This window comes from Pimephales promelas, chromosome 12, assembly GCF_988280905.1.
Source record: "Pimephales promelas chromosome 12, fPimPro1.hap1.1, whole genome shotgun sequence".
Taxonomy (NCBI): Eukaryota; Metazoa; Chordata; class Actinopteri; order Cypriniformes; family Leuciscidae; genus Pimephales; species Pimephales promelas.
In genome coordinates this window covers 32,235,404-32,255,823 of record NC_142780.1, presented here as the reverse complement: position 1 = coordinate 32,255,823, position 20,420 = coordinate 32,235,404, and the positions used below count along the sequence as shown (strand labels likewise).

The 20,420-nt window shown below is 38.2% G+C and overlaps 1 protein-coding gene across 1 annotated transcript in view; it reads right to left on the bottom strand.

Annotated features, from left to right (window-relative positions):
• The window catches only part of thsd7ab (thrombospondin, type I, domain containing 7Ab), a 124,869-nt gene that overhangs the window by 69,324 nt on the left and 35,125 nt on the right, over nucleotides 1-20,420 (bottom strand). The window contains exons 2-5 of the mRNA XM_089118011.1: nucleotides 14,494-15,349; nucleotides 9,740-9,988; nucleotides 4,110-4,291; nucleotides 921-989 (exon numbers count right to left, since the gene is read on the bottom strand). Coding sequence (XP_088974137.1) covers nucleotides 921-989; nucleotides 4,110-4,291; nucleotides 9,740-9,988; nucleotides 14,494-15,349 — 1,356 coding nt within the window. The remainder of the gene's footprint in view (nucleotides 1-920; nucleotides 990-4,109; nucleotides 4,292-9,739; nucleotides 9,989-14,493; nucleotides 15,350-20,420) is intronic.

The following is a 20,420-nucleotide window of genomic DNA, read 5'->3' as shown; positions in this document are numbered from 1 at the left end:
GTTCCCGAAATTAACGGAGAGACAGATTTCAGAGTAATGTCATCTGAGTTAGCATAACACTGCACAGGTTGTCCTTGTTTACGTGCCAGATGGTCTAGAGTTTAGACCTTCTGTGCAAACTTTCTGTCTAATCCAAATTTGTGGTCTTGTGCCTGCTTTGACAAACCCAGGCGGACAGGCTTAGCTCCAAGCATGGGAATGATTTGGTCACTGTTTGAAAATAGATGAAAAACCTAAGGTGGCCTTGTTATTTCTTGCTATACACTAAAATACAAAAGTTTGGGGTTGGTAAGATTGAAAAAAAAAATGTTTTTAAAGTAGTATTATATGCTCACCAATGCTGCATTTATATTCTCAATGATATTATTGACATATCAATAAAATATTATTACAGTTTAAAATAACTGTGTTCTATTTAAATATATAAATTTACAAATATCTTTATTTTTACTGTTGTCCTTGCTGAATAAAACATATTATTGTATCCAAATTATTGATATGGCTTTGCCCCATGTTATAAAGCCCATGAAATCAAACGTAGAATGGTCTAATTTTTTTTTTTTGAGAGTGTAAAGTAAGAACCTGTAAGGACAGCCATCACCAATCAATCTCTGTCACTCGTCTGGTGCCCAAAGGAGAGCGTTGACTAAAACACAGTGTTGCATCAGTATCTACGCTTGTAATGAGCTCTCCATGGACACAAAGACTAACAAAAATACAGAAAGTAAACACACTATGCAAACAAAATATGTATCCATGCCTCAGGCAAAGAGATGTGTTAAAAAAAAGACAATTTTTTCAAATAAAGAAAGTAATCACGACACAATCAAGTGTTGGTATACTTTCAAAACAACTTTGGTACACTTACATTCAGTTGAAAAATACCTAAAATATTCATTTAAAGGTGTTAAAAATCTTACCTGAGATCTCAAAGGAGATAGACAGGAGAGGAGGGACACTAGGCGTCTGGCCATTTGGAGACTGACCTTCTACAAAACACACAAACACCAACTCTAGCGAACTACTGCTAATAAGCATTATTCGAGGGACAAAAACAAATATTATCACTATGAGCTCTATACTGTGACTATACAAAATGCAAGGTATAAGGTGGTAAACTTTAACTATCCTGCGCTGTGACATCAAAAGCCGCAGATAAGGGGGAATGTAAGCCCATTCAACCTTTTAAGAGCCCTCAAAAAACAAATACAATAAAATTATATACTTATAATGACAATGAACAGCCACTTTTGAAATGTCATCAAAAACATTTACGTTTTTAGCAGCATAAAGGCATCAAAGCATTTTCTGTCATCCGGATGGACTAGGTTGTACAATGTCCATCATGCTTTACTCTTACCTGTCGGTAAAATATTAAAAACTCTTGTTTTTTCCATTATATTATCACTCACACCTCTCTGTCGAGTTTCAAATTATCTCGATTTTCTTCATGAAATGCAATAGACCAGACAACTTACTTTTATATCTGTCAGAACAACAGAAAGCATTGTGAATTATCTGTCAATGTTTGTCCATTTGGCAAGTGATGGAGAAATATTCAGTTGAAGCAAACCCCGTTATGCCATTTACCAACAGTACCAAATTGTCCATGCCATTCTTCTTGTTCTTGGTTTGTTTGTTTGTTTTGTTTGTTTAGTACCTTGAATGCAGTTTATTCAAGGTACTAAGGCATCACATTGACTTTCATTCAGACAGTACATTTCTAATATGGAATCAAATGGAGCTTTCTGTAAAACAGCTTTGAAACGATGTGCATTGTGAAAAGCGCTATACAAATACATGTGAATTGAATCGAACTAAAATATTTTAAATATTTAACTAAATATTCACTTAAGGCATCATATGAAACTTTTAAGGGTTCCTTTATAAAATCAAATTATAAGAAAAGTTCTCATGCGTCACTCTTGATTTTAAGACAGTGAGGCCACCTGAGGGAAATAACGTTCTGTTCGTGCTACAAGTGCAATGTTGTATTCTTAGAAGAAAATGTAAATGAGCATCACTGTTCCAGATAGGTTTGATGAAGGTTTCATCACATCAAAGAATCTTGAATCTGACAACACCCTCCCAGGGCGAGAACATCATGACTCCATCAGCTCCAGCACATTTTCCCTTTAACTTTCTGCAGCGTCTGCGTTCATGTATCTGCTGTCAGTGGCACAGATTACCCCCCAGTGAAGCCAGACATCTCCTGCACCACGCTGATAAGGACACAGATTTCCCAGCATACGTAGCTCCACCAGTGGCCTGTTTTAATGGCGGTTCTTTAACCAGAGCTTTTCATGCAGTCAGCGCTCGTCTGCTCTAATGTGCGGGGACATGTGCGTTACGATAAGTTTCAATGTGCTCACCATACAGTTCTGAGCATCAAAAGAGCGAGCAGGAGGGAGAGAGATAAAAAAAAGGTATTTTCTATGAAGATGGGTGGGCCAATAATCAAGTGATGGCATGTGTGTGTGTGTGTGTGCGTAGAGCATGCAAAGAAATGCTGATGCAATATATACAGCAGAGTAAGAGATTTCCACACATACATGCATGTGGGAGATGGGCAGAGAAGGTAGGGAAAGAGAAAGATCATAAAGGAGAGATCCATGTACTCTATTGTAGTATTTACATTGTTCTTAGAGGAATTTTTTAAAATAAAATGTAAATAATAATAGTAATTTTATTAATTACTTATTATTTGAGGACTCTTAAAGGGAAGGAAGGGAGGGAGGAATGAAGGAAGGAAGGAAGGAAGGAGAAAGGAAGGAAGGTAGAGAGGGAGGAAAGAAGGAAGGGATGGAGAAAGGAAGGAGGGAAGGAAGTAAGGACGGGAGAAAGGAAGGAAGTAAGGTAGGGAGAAAGGAAGGGAGAAAGGAAGGAAGGAAGGAAGGAAGGAAGGAGGGAGGGAAGGAACGAGGGAAGGAAGGAAGGAAGGACGGAAGGGAGGAAGGAAGGGATGGAGAAAGGAAGGGAGGAAGGAAGGGAGGAGGGAAGGAAGTAAGGAGGAAGGGAGGAAGGAAGGAAGGGGAAGGGAGGAAGGAAGGAAGGAAGGAGGGAAGGAAGTAAGGAGGAAGGGAGGAAGGAAGGAAGGGGGAATGGAGGAAGGAAGGGAGGGGGAAGGGAGGAAGGACGGAAGGGAGGAAGGAAGGGATGGAGAAAGGAAGGGAGGAAGGAAGGGAGGAGGGAAGGAAGTAAGGAGGAAGGGAGGAAGGAAGGAAGGGGAAGGGAGGAAGGAAGGAAGGGATGGAGAAAGGAAGGGAGGAAGGAAGGGAGGAGGGAAGGAAGTAAGGAAGGAAGGGGAAGGGAGGAAGGAAGGAAGGGATGGAGAAAGGAAGGGAGGAAGGAAGGGAGGAGGGAAGGAAGTAAGGAAGGAAGGGGAAGGGAGGAAGGAAGGAAGGGATGGAGAAAGGAAGGGAGGAAGGAAGGGAGGAGGGAAGGAAGTAAGGAAGGAAGGGGAAGGGAGGAAGGAAGGAAGGGATGGAGAAAGGAAGGGAGGAAGGAAGGGAGGAGGGAAGGAAGTAAGGAGGAAGGGAGGAAGGGAGGAAGGGAGGAAGGAAGGAAGGGGTGGAGAAAGGAAGGGAGGAAGGAAGGAAGGGGTGGAGAAAGGAAGGGAGGAAGGAAGGAAGGAGGGAAGGAAGTAAGGAGGAAGGGAGGAAGGAAGGAAGGAGGGAAGGAAGTAAGGAGGAAGGGAGGAAGGAAGGAAGAAAGGAAGGAAGGAAGGAAGGAAGGAAACTTATAAATAGTCGCTTATGGAGTCAAATGGAACCTATAAAGATTCTGTAATGGATTCATAAAAGCTTTGTCAAAAATGGTATCTTTTTTTAATTGATGCCATGAACACATCTTTATATCACAAAATTGAATGTTATTTGGGAGATGTTTTGCTAGTGGGCACATTTTGGAGGACTCTTAAAAGCCTGAAGTAAATAAATATAATTATTATTATAATAAAATCAATATGATTATTCTGATTATTATAATCACAGCTCAGGATAGTCAGTCTTCACGGTTTGGGACTGAACACATTCTCAAAAAGAAAAATTTGCATGTCTGAAAAATGGCATACTTCTGTAATTAAACATTGTCTAAATAGAAGCCTGTACCTTGTTTGCCTGTGTTGTTATTGGTGTAGCTGAGCAGTTCTGCATTGGTCTGGACGCAGTACACTTCCCTGCTCTGCACACCTCCACCACACAGTCCAGTCTGATTCCCCCGCCGCCGGTCCTGCTGGCTGAGCAGCGCGTCAACTCGGCACTCACTCCATTCTGTGCTCCGCCACGCATACCTAAAATAAAACAAAAACAAACTATTAAAAACTTGAATCCTTGGCACTTTACTTAAATAAGTTTGAGATGAAGCAGTAAAATAAACAAAAAAGTAAAATAAAAATCAAGCTAAATAAAAAAATAAACTAATAAAAATGACAAACATGAATTACAAAATAAGGTGAATTTAAAATATGAATAAACTTGAATTTAAGATGAATTAGCCACACCCCAGAGGAAGTTGAATTGGAATGACAGAAAGGGGGGATTCACTTAATAACAATTAAAAGAAAGTCAACATAGAAAATACCCACCCCGGTCCACAAAAGTCTATGTATCGCTCTCACTCTCTGTTAGAGCTATAGACCTTCAAACTTCAACCCTGCTCTTTAACAAACACTTCTAATTACCATCATATGCACTCAAATAACTTTATTTGTAATTCCTTAAACTGAAATTCATCAAGCAATGCTGTATCCTATTTGCCTGCCACAAAATGTCAAATTTATTTGGAATATAAAAGGCATTTTGAATGGCACACAACCCCTGAAATCTCGGTAACTGGGATCTTTTATAATCTGAGAAGCAGAAGAACCTCCATTCGACCTCCATCTAATCCTATTGCTGTCCTGAAGAAGAAGAAAAAAATGAGATATTAAAGAGATTCTCTTTATTACTTTCATAATAGTGCGAAACAGAATTGAGAAAACTCCATTATCTTTTCAAGCTGCCTATTCACAGTACGTGGGAGACTGAGAAAGTGCCGTGTGCCCTGTGACGACGTGCCAGTGTGTGCCATCTGTGAGAGAACCAGATTAGAGCAGCGTCACCAAGGTCTTAAGACCACTTCCATTTGTCAGTGCATCTCTCTTGGCTCGGGACCACAGACCGGCCCCGTCTCCATATGCTCATGCTGACTCTCACCGGCAGAGCTGGGGTCAACCGTCTCCCGACAGGACCTCTTGCTCCACGCCGGCACATCTCCATAAGGAGCTGAAAGCATGAGACGTGACTGCTAATTTTTAGTGCTTCTTTCATGTACATGCCCGTAGGAGAGAAAAATCCCACGTGAGATCTCTTTAATAACTCAATTGCTTCTTCTTGACAGCAGAGATTAAATTGATTGCAAATTAGCTTAACATAATATTTTTCAGTTACACACTTAGATTCGCCTACAGAGATGACTAATATCCCTATGAACTGTGCTCGGATTTGCCAAGATGCCAAAGTCATGGATTTTAAAGGGGTCCTATTATGCTTTTTTCCCTAACTTTGGTTAGTGTGTAATGTTGCTATTTGAGCATAAAAAAAAGATCTGCAAGGTTACAAAGCTCAAAGTCCACTCCAAAAGGAGACATTTCATTAAACAGAATCCCCTTTTCAAGAGCTACAACGAACCACTCGGTTGGACTACAACGCTTTCTTTCAGTTCTTGTGAAGTCATAATGTTATGGAAGCTTGTTTCCGCCACTGAATATAAAAATAAAATAAATAATTGTGACTTTTTATCTCACAATGACTTTTTTTCTCACAATTGCGAGTTTATATCTCATAAAAAGTCAGAATTGTGAGATAAAAAGTCAGAATTGCGTGATATAAAGTCGCAATTGTGTGTTATAAAGTCATAATTGTGAGATATAAAGTCAGAATTGTGTGAAAAAAAGTCAGAATTGCGAGATTAAAAGTCAGAATTGCGTGATATAAAGTCAGAATTGCGAGATATAAAGTCAGAATTGGGAGATATAAAGTCAGAATTGCGAGATATAAAGTCAGAATTGGGAGATATAAAGTCAGAATTGTGAGATATAAAGTCAGAATTGCGAGATATAAAGTCAGAATTGGGAGATATAAAGTCAGAATTGCGAGATATAAAGTCAGAATTGGGAGATATAAAGTCAGAATTGTGAGATATAAAGTCAGAATTGCGAGATATAAAGTCAGAATTGGGAGATATAAAGTCAGAATTGCGAGATATAAAGTCAGAATTGGGAGATATAAAGTCGCAATTCTGAGAAAAAAAAAAGACAGAAGTGCAACTTTTTATTTCACAATTCTGACTTTTTTTCTCATAATTGCGAGTTTACATCTCACAATTCTGACTTTATAACACATAATTGCGAGGTTATATGTCGAAATTCTGACATCTTTTCTCAGAATTGTGAGATATAAACTCGCAATTGCGAGTTATCAGGCCAATTCTAAGGGTAAAATCTTTTTTCCCCCTCAGAATAGTTTAAATCTCACAATTCTGACTTTATATCATGCATTTATGACTTTATAACACGCAATTGCGACTTTGTATCTAGCAATTCTGACTTCACAACTCACAATTCTGACTTTATATCTCGCAATTCTGACTTTCCATCTCGCAATTCTGACTTTCCATCTCACAATTCTGAGAAATAATGTCAGACTTGCGAGAAGTAAACTTGCAATTGTGAGAAAAAAAGTCAGAATTGTGAGATAAAAATTCGCAATTACCTTTTATATTTTTCATTCTATGGCGGAAACAAGCTTCCATATAATGTTCCTCATAAGTCAGTTCGGATATTTCATTTCCGAAGTGCCACGATACTTATAAGTAATGTACTAAAACATTGTCAGGTTCATGTTCATCTCTTTTAGATATGTTTATGTTTAAGTTTAAGTGGTACGTCGTTTTCAGACACGATACACCATCCCCCTTTTAGCGACATTCACCGTACATTTAAATTCAGAACTGCCACAATATGTACAACCAACTCAATAAAACGTTGCCAAATCCATATTTATCCATTTCAGATTTAACTTTGAAAGTATTGCAAAATGTGCAAGATGCAACGTAATGTCATTTTGGAGAAGTGTTGCCAAAGGCATGTTTTTCCAATGCGCCTAGGCTGCAAAACATGAGATAAAAACATTTTTCTGAAGCGGCCAAGCCATTTTAGCTTGCCTCAACAAGTGTTTGAGCTCTTTTATCATGCGTTTCACAGACTCTGCATCACAAGTGCAATGCTGAGCCACTGGGTAAGTTTACTATGTTAGAAAAGACATACATATGGAGCTGGTTATGTGATGTGAAAGTCAAAAATGTATTAGTTTACAAATCAAGTGTTATACTGTGTAAGGAACCGAACAAAAATCAGTCTTTATGTATCAATGATCTGTCCCTGGCCTGTAATCATCATTTGTGAGAAAAATAATACAAGTTGTTGATGTTTTACTGTCATGTTCATTCCAGCTGTAAACTGCAGTGAATTGCAAAAATGTAGGACCTACATTGTAGGTAGAGCCATGAGTTTTAAATGAGCCAATGTTGTTCATTTTATTGATCGGTATTTTTGCTGTACATCAATAATTGTCTCATACTCTGATTCTCTGACGTCTTGAAACCTCAATGACAGGCTTACTAGGAACCACATTAAATCTTTTGAGGTTTGAAATAGCAACTCCAGCAACACTGTTTCCTTCGGGTTGACACATAATGAGACATGACAAGATGACATCAATATGTTGCTGTATATCACATCATATTATCACTCCAATCACTTTCATTTTTCACAGACACAAAACCATCTTAATGAAAACCTTTGATCCCGAGCAGTGATAAGAGAGCACACTGATGCTGGATGTCATGTCTAAATAAGAAAGTGTTACATCTGCAATTCAAAAGCACTCGATCATATTGACTGTTTGAAATCATGCATGCAGATATCACAGGCTCAACAATATGGATTTTTTTCCCTGCTGACCCTGTTGAGCCAATAGTAGGTCTTTTAATCCCCTGCCAAAATTTTTACTGACCCCGCGGCAAGAATGAATAACAGAATAGCATATCGATATTTTTTATAACAGTCCATCTTTGCATATGCCATACGTTTCTAGCAAAAGCTGTGTTTTTTACAGATAAAAAAAACTAGTCGACAAACTGCTTTTGCTGGAGACTGCAGTCAAATGCAAAGATGGACAGGTGTAAAACATATATTATGAAATATAATTTATTTCTGAGATGCAAAGCTGAATATTCAGCATCATTACTCCAGTCTTCAGTGTCACATGATCCTTCAGAAATCATTCTAATATGCTACTCAAGAGACATTTCTTATCATTATCAATGTTGAAAACAGTTGTGATGCTTCATATCTTTGTGGGAACCATATGTCATGGTTCTTTGATGAATAGAAAATTCAAAAGAACAGCATGTATTTGATATAGAAATCTTTTGTAACATTATGAATGTATTTGCTGTTACTTTTGATCACCCTTGCTGAATATTTTAAGTATTTTAAAATGATTAATGCCCCCAACTTTTAACAAGTAAATATTTATCACTTATATTATACACTCACCTAAAGGATTATTAGGAACACCTGTTCAATTTCTCAGAGGTCAGAGGAGAATGGGCCGACTGATTCAAGCTGATAGAAGAGCGACTTTGACTGAAATAACCACTCGTTACAACCGAGGTATGCAGCAAAGCATTTGTGAAGCCACAACACGCACAACCTTGAGGCGGATGGGCTACAACAGCAGAAGACCCAACCAGGTACCACTCATCTCCACTACAAATAGGAAAAAGAGGCTACAATTTGCAAGTGCTCACCAAAATTGAAAAGTTGAAGACTGGAAAAATGTTGCCTGGTCTGATGAGTCTCGATTTCTGTTGAGACATTCAGATGGTAGAGTCAGAATTTTGCGTAAACAGAATGAGAACATGGATCCATCATGCCTTGTTACCACTGTGCAGGCTGGTGGTGGTGGTGTAATGGTGTGGGGGATGTTTTCTTGGCACACTTTAGGCCCCTTAGTGCCAATTGGGCATCGTTTAAATGCCACGGCCTACCTGAGCATTGTTTCTGACCATGTCCATCCCTTTATGGCCACCATGTACCCATCCTCTGATGGCTACTTCCAGCAGGATAATGCACCATGTCACAAAGCTCGAATCATTTCAAATTGGTTTCTTAAACATGACAATGAGTTGACTGTACTAAAATGGCCCCCACAGTCCCCAGATCTCAACCCAATAGAGCATCTTTGGGATGTGGTGGAACGGGAGCTTCGTTCCCTGGATGTGCATCCCACAAATCTCCATCAACTGCAAGATGCTATATCCTATCAATATGGGCCAACATTTCTAAAGAATGCTTGTTGAATCAATGCCACGTAGAATTAAGGCAGTTCTGAAGGCAAAAGGGGGTCAAACACAGTATTAGTATGGTGTTCCTAATAACCCTTTAGGTGAGAGTACATATAATAGTAGAAAAGTTTGCATGCTGTGTCTAATTGGTATTGATTTCACTGTACTTTGTGTTTACAATGAAACGACAGCACCAAAAACCACTTATTACGCCTCACTTTTCAATACACTATCTAGTACATCATGAGAAACATCCAACCAGGGACTTTGCAAGGCTTGAAAACATATACATGATCAACAAACGCAAAATGTAGTGAGGACACGGGTCTAGCATGTCCGTGGTACTTACATGGCGCAGGGCGGCACCCCGTTCCCTTCAGGTTCACAAGACTGACTTTCCTCCAGGTCGGGGCACTCGGACCCTCCTCCAGTAGGAAGCCGGACCAGCTGTCTGCTGCGGGAGCGTGTGCCCCGAGGAACACTGGAGTCCGAGCAGGTCTTGGAGCACACGCCCCACTTGCTCCATTCACTGACCACACAGTCTTTAGGCATCAGGCAGGACTGGTAGGTCTCCGGAAGACTCCAGTGAGGACACTGGCTGATACAGGACAGAGGGATAGAAAGACTGGTCAGTCAAAATGACAAGATAATCATTATTTTACAGTTAACACCATGTCTTTATGAGAGTGATATGTGTCACGATGGCTTGGGTTTTGTTTGTGTTCATGTCTTTCATTTAGAAATTCTCATAGGTTCCTGCTTGTGTCATGTGATTCCTTCCCCATGTGATCATGTCTTGTACTGTTCTGTGTTCTGATTGGTTGATTGTTCACAGGTGTTTCTTGTTAGTCATTAGTTTTTGTGTGTATATATAGCCCTCATGTTATAGCTTTGTCCGTGTACCCACTGTTGTTTCGGTTTAGTTCAGTTCAAGTCTTTGTTTAGTTTGTATTCAGTTCACATTTATGTTAAATAAACTGCACTTGGGTTCTACACAAGGTGCCCCAGTGGACTTTCATTGCAATATAAGTCTAAACTATATTTATGTATTATATATTTATACTATAATTAAATTAAGAAAAATATAAATATTATAATATGCATATTTTTTAATATTTTTAACATATTTTATCATATACATATGTTTTAATTTTTTTATTTTTTAAAATATGTATAATATACATATTTTTAAATTTTAGATATAATAATAAAATGTTAGAAAAAAAAATCTAGTTAAATTGAGTACAATTACAAAAATCAAACATGATAATATAAATATCATTAAATATGATAAATAATTACTTTATTTTATTAAAACATTAGTAGTATTTTATTATAAAATAAAATGCTATAGCCCGAAAATGTTCAGCTTTCTTCTTGGTAGAATAGATGATTGAATTTTAAAGCTTACATGAGTTTAATATTATCCCATGCATTGTTGAAATGTTCAAAGAAAAATGTGATGTATGGCAACTTTTGTAATGTACAGTATCTTTGTACCTAATAATAATATAAATTATCAAATTAAATAATCACAACACTTTATCTTTGAATACCTTAATGACATGTTTTTGTAACTTAACTCAATTTGCAGTTGAACAACAGCTTTTGTACAGTAAGTGTTTCAGTGGCCGGTAGTTTAACGCTGAGGAGTGTAAATGCAGCAGTTTCTCATGGTCTCTTATTATCGTTGCAGCTGACGAGCTATTACAGATAATTACTGCTTCCTTTCCAGCGTAGCTTCATTTAGCAACTGCTCATTTAGGTGCCAAACTCACCTCAGGGCAGCACGGACTCTTAAACACAGCCCGGACTCTTAAACTTCAAAGCTGGACTGTTTTCCACCCACTTTAAACCCCGATTAAGATGTCTCGCAATATGGCAACATAACGATACCATATTGCAGCACAATAACTTTTCCTGAGGTATAAAATGGACAGTAGCCACAGGTAAACTGTATTTGGCAGAAATGGAGTGTGCCAGTCTGTCGATGGAATAGCGACTATTAGAGCCTGACCGATAAAGGATTTTAAAGACCGATACCGATACAAATATTTTTGGGTTTGAAAATCCGATATTCCGATATATCGGCCGATGTTTTATTTATTTATTTATTTTAAACTGGACATGATAGTCACAAATTTTGTCATGCTTATTTGAGTTAAGAGAACTGATGGGGATGTTCTTTTAATTGTTATTCAAGCAATATATGTATCGTGACCAACTCAACGAGTGTTGTCAACAGGAACCGTGTAGAGTGCCCTCTGGTGGACAAACTATATAACTCCAACACTCATGACATGGTTCAAGTGTGTTTCGTCCGTTTTTATTTTATTTTTGAAATATTCATTTATCGGCCATTATAACTCCCGATACCGATAGTTTGGAAAATGCCTAATATCGGCCGATAATATCGGTCTGCCGATATATCGGTCTGGCTATAGCGACTATGGGCTACTGCCAAAATTGTGACTAGGACTGGGCAAAAACAAATTATAAGGAAGGAAGAATAAGATCTATTCACCAGCATTGCAGCAGAACCAGTCCAGGACAGTTTAAAACAACACACAAGCTCACTTGAAGACAACAGTTCAACATATTTTTTTTTTGTGTGTGTGTGTGTGTAATGTCTGTGATGTTTTGCTGTTTTGTGAGGTTGAAGCTACTTAAATTGCCCTGTAAAGGGACAAATAAAGATTTTACTACTACTACTATATTAAACTGAAAATAGCCTTAAATAATGCAAAGTTACTGTACCAGCACACATCAAGCTGTTTGAACGAACAGTACCTGCTTATAAAACAATCAGCCACTGATTGAAACCAGCCGATAACAAAGAATTTTCTTGAGTGTAAAATTGGTATCAAACTGTGTTGCTCTGCTGAAATGCGCATTGCTGCACTTCCCAATATTACTAACATGCATTGTGTTTAAGCACAGGGTAGCACATTTTGGTGAGCTTTTGTTTACAGCTTGTTGATAGAATGAGGACGCCAACATTTCCATTTAAATGAGAATGATGTTTCTCCTGTCCTTTAATGCAAGAATAACTCAATTGTGGGAATTCAGGAGAACCTCAGTGCAGCAGCAGGAGTATTATGAAGAGGTCCATCAAATCCTAAATAAAATTAGCAGGAAATTCGAAATTGAACAATGGGAGAGCATGCATAAAATTTAGGCAACACTGCACAAAGGTACACTAAGTGTACCTTACATACAGCCATATATATATAACGTATTGAAACATACACTGTAATTTTGGTTTTGCAGGTTGTATATCTGCTTGTTACCCCTTTTTTAACCCAAAACTTAACATATTGTTCCCTTATACCTACACGGAAGTACACTATACTAATTTTGGTTTACTTACGCAGTTGTTTGCGGGTCGTAATATAAAGTATTACCAAACTCATCACAAGAATGACCACACCAGATCCGCACAGTCTAAAAAGATAAGATTTTTTTTTTAAACTTAGATTAAAATTGAAACTAATCTGAAGGCTATTCCCAGTTTTGTTCGGACAATAGAAAAAGCTTGACGATCCTTGATGTTGGCCAGTCGATTGTTTCTGTGAACGTAACATTACCTGGAGAAACCTCAGGCAAGAACACTCTGAATATTTTTCTTTCAAATATCAAGGGCCAAACACTGTACGCCTGAGATACACAACCTTTAAGGCTGCACCAAAACTTTTTAAATAACTACAAAACTCTTGAACATTTAATACTCGTCTGAAAGTGCTGGCACAGACTCCTGCCGTGTCACACAATCTGCTGCTGGGGAATATACAGTTGTCATTTCTACAGTTGAAAATAGACATCAAGCGTGGGAGTACTTTGACAGCACAGCGGAGACCCAGACGAGTCACACAGCCGTCATCCTCTTACTGTCAGTGGTTGACGGAGAACACACACACACACACACATACCGGAATCCCTCGCTTTAGGACACATTTAACCGCTATTAGCCTAACCATTCGCACTACAACAAAAGAGATCCAGCTCAAGAGAAAAAGTAATACGTAACAGATTCCCTTTTAACGCAGACATTAAAATGACCAGTGTTGGTTCAATATTAATAGACATGTAGAATGAGAAAGCCTCAAGCAGAATATAAGCGTCTTATAAGAATCGACCACCTATTAGACACCATATAAAATTAATGTGAGGGCCAATGGCATATAAGCCTGTTTCCATGGAAAACTGAATTGTGGTGTAACATCAAGTAATATTTTCTTTTTGACTGTAGTCTTGACTATTGAGTGTTCACAACAACAATTATCAATGAATTATTATTTTAGATAATTAATAATCAACTTTATCAATTCATAAAAAATGTTGTGTGCTGCACCACAACACATTTTACTACATGAACTAATACAAATAAAATATCTAAAGGAATATTAATAAATAATAATTAAGGAATTACAAACATAGTAAAGGTGTATCTAAGTCTTTTTAGAAATTGCATTTTGAATAGATTCATATGAGTGTTATTATTATTATTAATAATAATATAAGTAATCATAATCTATTCAAATATATAATATCAACAATTATATTGATTAATTCATAAGCATCATTAGGTTTTGGGGGAAGTCCCATCATGAGACGTTTAACAACCTGAACTAATGAAAAGCAAATATCAAAATTGAGAAATTAAAAATATGCTCGTCATAAAATAATATTTGTACAAATTAAAAATGGGATGCATTTTTTAAATAAACTAATATTAATGTTGTCTGATTATTTCTTAATATGAATTTATTGCTAATCATTAAGTTTTTTGAAGAGTTACACCACAATATATTTACAATCTGAAAGAATCTGAAAAAAGCATCAAAAGTCATTGTCATACATTGTTCGAATTGCATTTTAATGTATTTTAAACCAATCAATAAATAGGACCAAAAATGAATACTCTTAACTCATATTTGCCAATGCGTCAATTTTTCAGACGAAAATTTTTGCTAAAATAAATAAATAAATAAATATTTCACCGGATTTTTTAACCGGATTTCACTTCAATACTTCACAACCTCACTTTTATTCATGTCAAAACAAGTCTACAAGACTTTAAGTCTGATGGGAAAGGCCACTAACCTGAGTGCTACCGTACTTCTGTTTCGATGTACACACACCACTTGCCGAGACTGGTAGCCTACTTCGATATACCAGAGGTCATCCTCCAGTCGAGTCAGCCTGTTGCGGTTCCTTTTGTTCTTGATCAGCTCGCGCATCTCCGGGTCTCTGTTTCCTTTCCTCTCTTTGCCTTTCCTCCGCCGGGCTTGTCGTACGGTGCGAGCAGGGGGGGCAGAGGATGTCGGTGTCAGCGGTGGTGTTGGAGACAAAGAAGGCAGTTTGCACTCGCTCCAGCCGCCCACTCTCAGATTGAACACCGTCTCTCTGCCCTCGCAGGCCCTCGGCGCACACGTCTGGAACTCCGTCAGATTGGGGCAAGAAAGCCCACCGAAAAGCGGCGGCGCCACTATGGAGCGGACGCGGTTCTGCAGGCCCAGCCCGCAGGTCTTGGAGCACGTGGTCCAGGGGGTGAACTCGGTCACCACGCAGTCTTGAGGGCAGGGAATGAGACAGGCCTGTTCCTGCCGGGGTTTGGGCTCAAAGTACTCACAGATGGAGTCGTCGGCCGCCGAGCCGTCCGCTCTGAGCGCACAGTTCACCCCCCGCGTCTGGATGCCCTCTTCGCCCTGCAAGCAAACACCTGCGCGGCCAGTCCGCAGCGATATGGGAACGCACTGGTTCCACGCGCCCCGCCGCCAGTCGTACAGGTCCTTGTGCCAGTCGCACACGCGGAAGCAGCTCTGCTGGTTGGCTGGTCGTAAGGACTGAAGGCAGTTTGTGGGAAGAGTCGTCCAGCCTTCCACATGAGCGCACCACACCGCCCGACTCTGACTCCCTCCTGGCCCGCACTCGCTGCCCATGCATCTGCCCCATGGACCTGAGGAAAACACCACATCAGTTACTGCAAAGTCTAAAAGGAAATGCAACATTATGCCGTCTTATAAGATACTTTGCCATAATGCGCTGTGAAGTTGATTCGATATAGTCTGCATTATTGTACATTTCTGTGATTTGTTTTTGAAAGAAGTCTCTTATGCTCACCAAGGTATTTATTAGATCAAAAGTACATAGTAAAACAGTAATATTCTGAACTAAATGAACTGTTTTCTATTTGAATATATTTTGAAATGTAATTTATTCCTGAGATGCGAAGATTATTTTTCAACATCATTACCGCAGTCTTAAATGCAGTGTCGGATTTGCTGCTCAAGAAACATTTCTGATTATTGTCAATGTTGAAAACAGTTGCTTAATATTTTTGTGGATCATGATACATTTCTTTTTTAGGATTATTTCTATTTTGATTTACTTATTAATTTAAAGCTGCAGTCCGTAGTTTTTCCTCTTTGTCGCCATCTCTGTTTGAAATCTGCAATTGCAGTTATTCACGGAATTTTCAACTTTACGTGAGTAGTGCCTCGGCACGGCACAGCGCCTGATGAACACAATGTTTGAGGAATGTCAGTCGCCACGGCGATAATGTCATTCAGAATCACAGATTACTCTTTTTGAAAGTATGACCAACATAAACATTTTCACTGGAAAATGTCATCTGAACAAGTAAGTAACATCCACTTTTGTTCTGACGTACGTTCACACCGCCGCCCTGCCAGCGACACCGTGGAAAGATTCGTGGACGCTCTGATGCTCTGACGTAGATCAAAGTTATAATCTTTTTTAAAACTGTAAATCAATCTGTAATCGCTCTGATTAAATCTAACGATCGCTTATCACATCAAACTGTGCAAATTATACTTTGTTCTCATTGCATGACTACATTTAATGGCCTTCCGATATTTATATTTATGCTTGTTTTCGCATGGGCTGGTTGCAGTCTTTCTGCAGTTTTTCTGTAGCCACTCCGAAATCTTTTACATTTTACAGCGGGTGAGTCTCTAGTTGTCTCTGGTGATTGTCGTTTGAACCTTTCTAGATCCGCCATCTAATTAATAAGTTTAATTATATCAAGTGTTGTGAGAAAAGACTATAAATCTCCACCTCCAACATCCTCACACGCAATATAACCTACTAGCCGAGACTCTTCTTTACGTGTACAGATGTGACATAATGACGCAAAGACATGCTCAAATTTCCCACGGAAATCCACCAGCCCAATTTGGGAGTTGGTGCCTTTGTGTGCAACGTTATTAATCATTGGTATCATGAGGTACCAAACTGAGTTTAGATGCTGCTGGATAGTGGGTGGCCAACTAAGTGTTGGGACGGAGGTTTACGCACTTTGAAATTTGAATAGGTTCATTTTTGTACCTGACTGATCCTTAAGGTGATAATCTGTGTGTTGGCCCAATTAAACTATTTGGCTGTGAAGCAATTAGAAAGTCAAAATGAGTTAATCGGTATGTGCTGCTACCCCTGACAGCATGGCGGTAATGAACATCAAACTCTAAATGGAGAACGTGAAGAGAAGCCGCAACGATTTTTGGATTTCATTTTTGGATAACAACAAATGTTACCAAACATACTAAACAGAATTTGATCTTAAAGAATGAATGCTAACGGCGGCTGGAGCTAACATCAGGCATTGACAAGGTTATGCATCTGGATCAATATTTTTATCATGTTCAATTATTGCCACTTGTTAGCAAACTATTTTTCACACTGTTTTTCACAACACACAGCAGCATTAAAATTCACATTTGGGGTTCACCTATTTTTTCTTTTTTAAATATAACATCGTAATGTTGGACCTTAAAGGGTTAGTTCACCCAAAAATGAAAATTAAGTCATTAATTACTCACCCCCATGCTGTACCAACCCCGTAAGACCTTCGTTCGTCTTCGGAACACAAAGGAAGATATTTTTGATTAAATTTGAGAGCTGTATAACTACCACATTGGCTCCTAAGGGACTGCCTCTTGACGGCCCAAAAAGTCAATGAAGAAAATGTTTAAATATCCCAAGTGACTACCGTGGCTCAACTATATGTTTATCAAGCGACGCGAATACTTTTTGTGCGAAAAAACAAACAAAAATAACGAGTTTATTCGACTATTTTTTTCTTCCTTGTAGGCCAGAACGAGACTTCCTTATAGATTTCCACGACGCATGCGCGAGATTTGCGATCTGCGTACACAGCTTACACTACTTCAGATCGCAATTCTCGCGCATGCGTCGTGGAAATCTATAAGGAAGTCTCGTTCTGGCCTACAAGGAAGAAAAAAATAGTCGAATAAACTCGTTATTTTTGTTTGTTTTTTCGCACAAAAAGTATTCGCGTCGCTTGGTAAACATATAGTTGAGCCTCGGTAGTCACTTGGGATATTTAAACATTTTCTTCATTGACTTTTTGGGCCGTCAAGAGGCAGTCCCTTAGGAGCCAATGTGGTAGTTATACAGCTCTCAAATTTAATCAAAAATATCTTCATTTGTGTTCCGAAGACGAACGAAGGTCTTACGGGGTTGGTACAGCATGGGGGTGAGTAATTAATGACTTAAATTTCATTTTTGGGTGAACTAACCCTTTAATTACAAATATTTGAAGATTTGATTTGAGAATAAGTAAGTCTATCAAAGTGAGTTTCTAAAATAACCACTTTTCTACTTTTAATCTCAACTGGAGCTTTGTCTATCAGGATTCCCTTTATTCTATCATGGTAACCACAGCTGAAAACAAACCTAAGTTACTGCATTTAAAAGTGTCATTAAATTAATTTCCCCAGCAAAACCTTTCAGAATCCCATCTCTCTTTTTATAGCAGTTGTGTTATTGACCAGTTTTATTGTGGTGATAATAAATGGAATGAAAGCAAATTAAGTTAACAGTTTTGCCCCATGTCTCAAGAATCAGTGGTTTAAAAAAAAAAAAAAAGGTTAAAACCAAGAATTCAGCGAATACTGACAGCAAAGCAGCATGACAAATAGATATCTATAAAGACAACAAGAACTGTGATTGTGCTTCAGGGGCTCAATCTCACAGCCACATTAGAAGATGAGGCTTTATTACCATTAATTTTCACTGTATTACATTAGCTGTGTCACCATAACTGAGTTTCAATCTCACATTCCCACATTCAGCACCTCCTGCATGATAAATAGCCCCTGTGAGTCCCAATAATAATCCATCTGAGAGGGTTTTTGCTGTAAATGTGGCCCATCAGGCCTCACCATGTTCAACAAGAGCAGGGGAAATGGAGCCTTTGTAAAGCACAGTATGAAAAGTAGGCCTATTCAACGAGATTTTTACATTTTCCAATTATGCCAGTGTGTATTGTTCAGTTTGTAGCCCAAGTCAGTCTGTGGTTGTCTGTTTTCCGCCAGTTTTATCACCTGACTTTGGCTGTAAGGTCAAATTTGTAAGTATACTGTATGATTATTATAGCATATAGTAATTGCAACCCACAATGCAATTGAACAGCATCACTGATTTCCACTGCAAAAAAAATAAATAAATAATAATAATAATAATAATAATAAATGAAAAAGACTGGCTTCACAAACATTCATATTAACTAAAACTATATAAAAAAGAATAGAATAATGATAAAAGTAGCTATAACAAAATTACTAAAACTCAAACTTTCAAAAATTAGTTTATAAAAACATATTTATTTTTAATATTATAGTAAAATTAAAAAATATAATTTATCATATTATTTATTAATATTGTTATCTGAAAATATTAATAAATACTATAATAGAGTTGTATAAACATACTAAAACACAACAGCTTTTTTTTCAAAGCCTAGTGAGTTATATACTGTATATAGCACTGGCATTATAAGAGCAACAAATTTGTTGCCTTCAAAGACACCTTGATCTGATCTTTATCTTGATTTGAGGATAATTTCATCCCAGAATGCATTTCAACAATAACATCCAAACTTCTCAAAAAAGAGCTCCAGTTACCAGTTGGATGATGAAGAAAATGGTGTCGTGTTGTCTTGTAATCTTTCGCGAGACGAGTTTCTCAGAGTACTACTTGTACTGTGTCTGAAGTTGCTCTACTCATGTAGAGCGTTTCAAATCGGTCACTTTGCGGTTTCACTCCAGTTTTCACATTGTTTAAGTACGTGCTTAACAGCAAGGTAGCTCACAACAGAACTAGAGTGGATGCAGAGTCCAAATGAACATCTTTTGTAATTTAATGCAAATACACCAGCAAACACAGTTAATAAAGCTACAGGGGGAGACATCACAGCATACATTTCTCCATTTATGTCACAGACTTAATGGCCGCGTGATGTGCTTCCTCCAATGGTGGGAGGGAACAGAACTGCTGTGGCTTCCTAAGGCTAATCGTCTTTGGGAAAAACAAGAATAAACACAATCCCTACACAATAGTTTTCCCGAAAAACAACAAAAGATTTCTCTTTTATGTCTTTTAACTTCCCCACAGTTTTACCAAGGGGATTTCGAGACTGGTGGTAGACATGAAAAGCTCTCTGGAATAAGCAAAAATTAAAGGTGGAGTGAGTGATTAAAAAAAATTGCATGCATAAAATGTTAGTTCTACCTGAAATTGGTGTCTTGTGAAACTACACCCTTCTATGTAACAGATCTAGAAAGTTGGGAAGGAAAAAGGGTATTGTATACGCCTTATTCACGGCAGCGCCATCTTTGATTTTTAATGAGAATGAAAGCGAGGCTGTGAGGGATAGACTTGCATCTCTTCAATGGGCTGTATTGTTATTTAATGCGTTTTCGGATTGTTCTGCTCATGAAACACTGGAAAAATATCTGTCTAAGAAATGTCAGTTGACAAAAAACTCCCGACAATGTAAGCTGAGGAAAATTGTAAGTAATCTAGCCGCTTTATTCAGCTTTTTACAGCGGATGCCATTGGAAACACGGTAAGTCTATCCCTCACAGCCTCACTTTCATACCTGTCATGGCGCTGCTCTGAATAAGGTCTATTGGCCTAAAAAACCGAACATTTGCAAAATGTCTGGAATCATTTAAAACACCTTTAAGAATTTTTTTTTTTTTAAT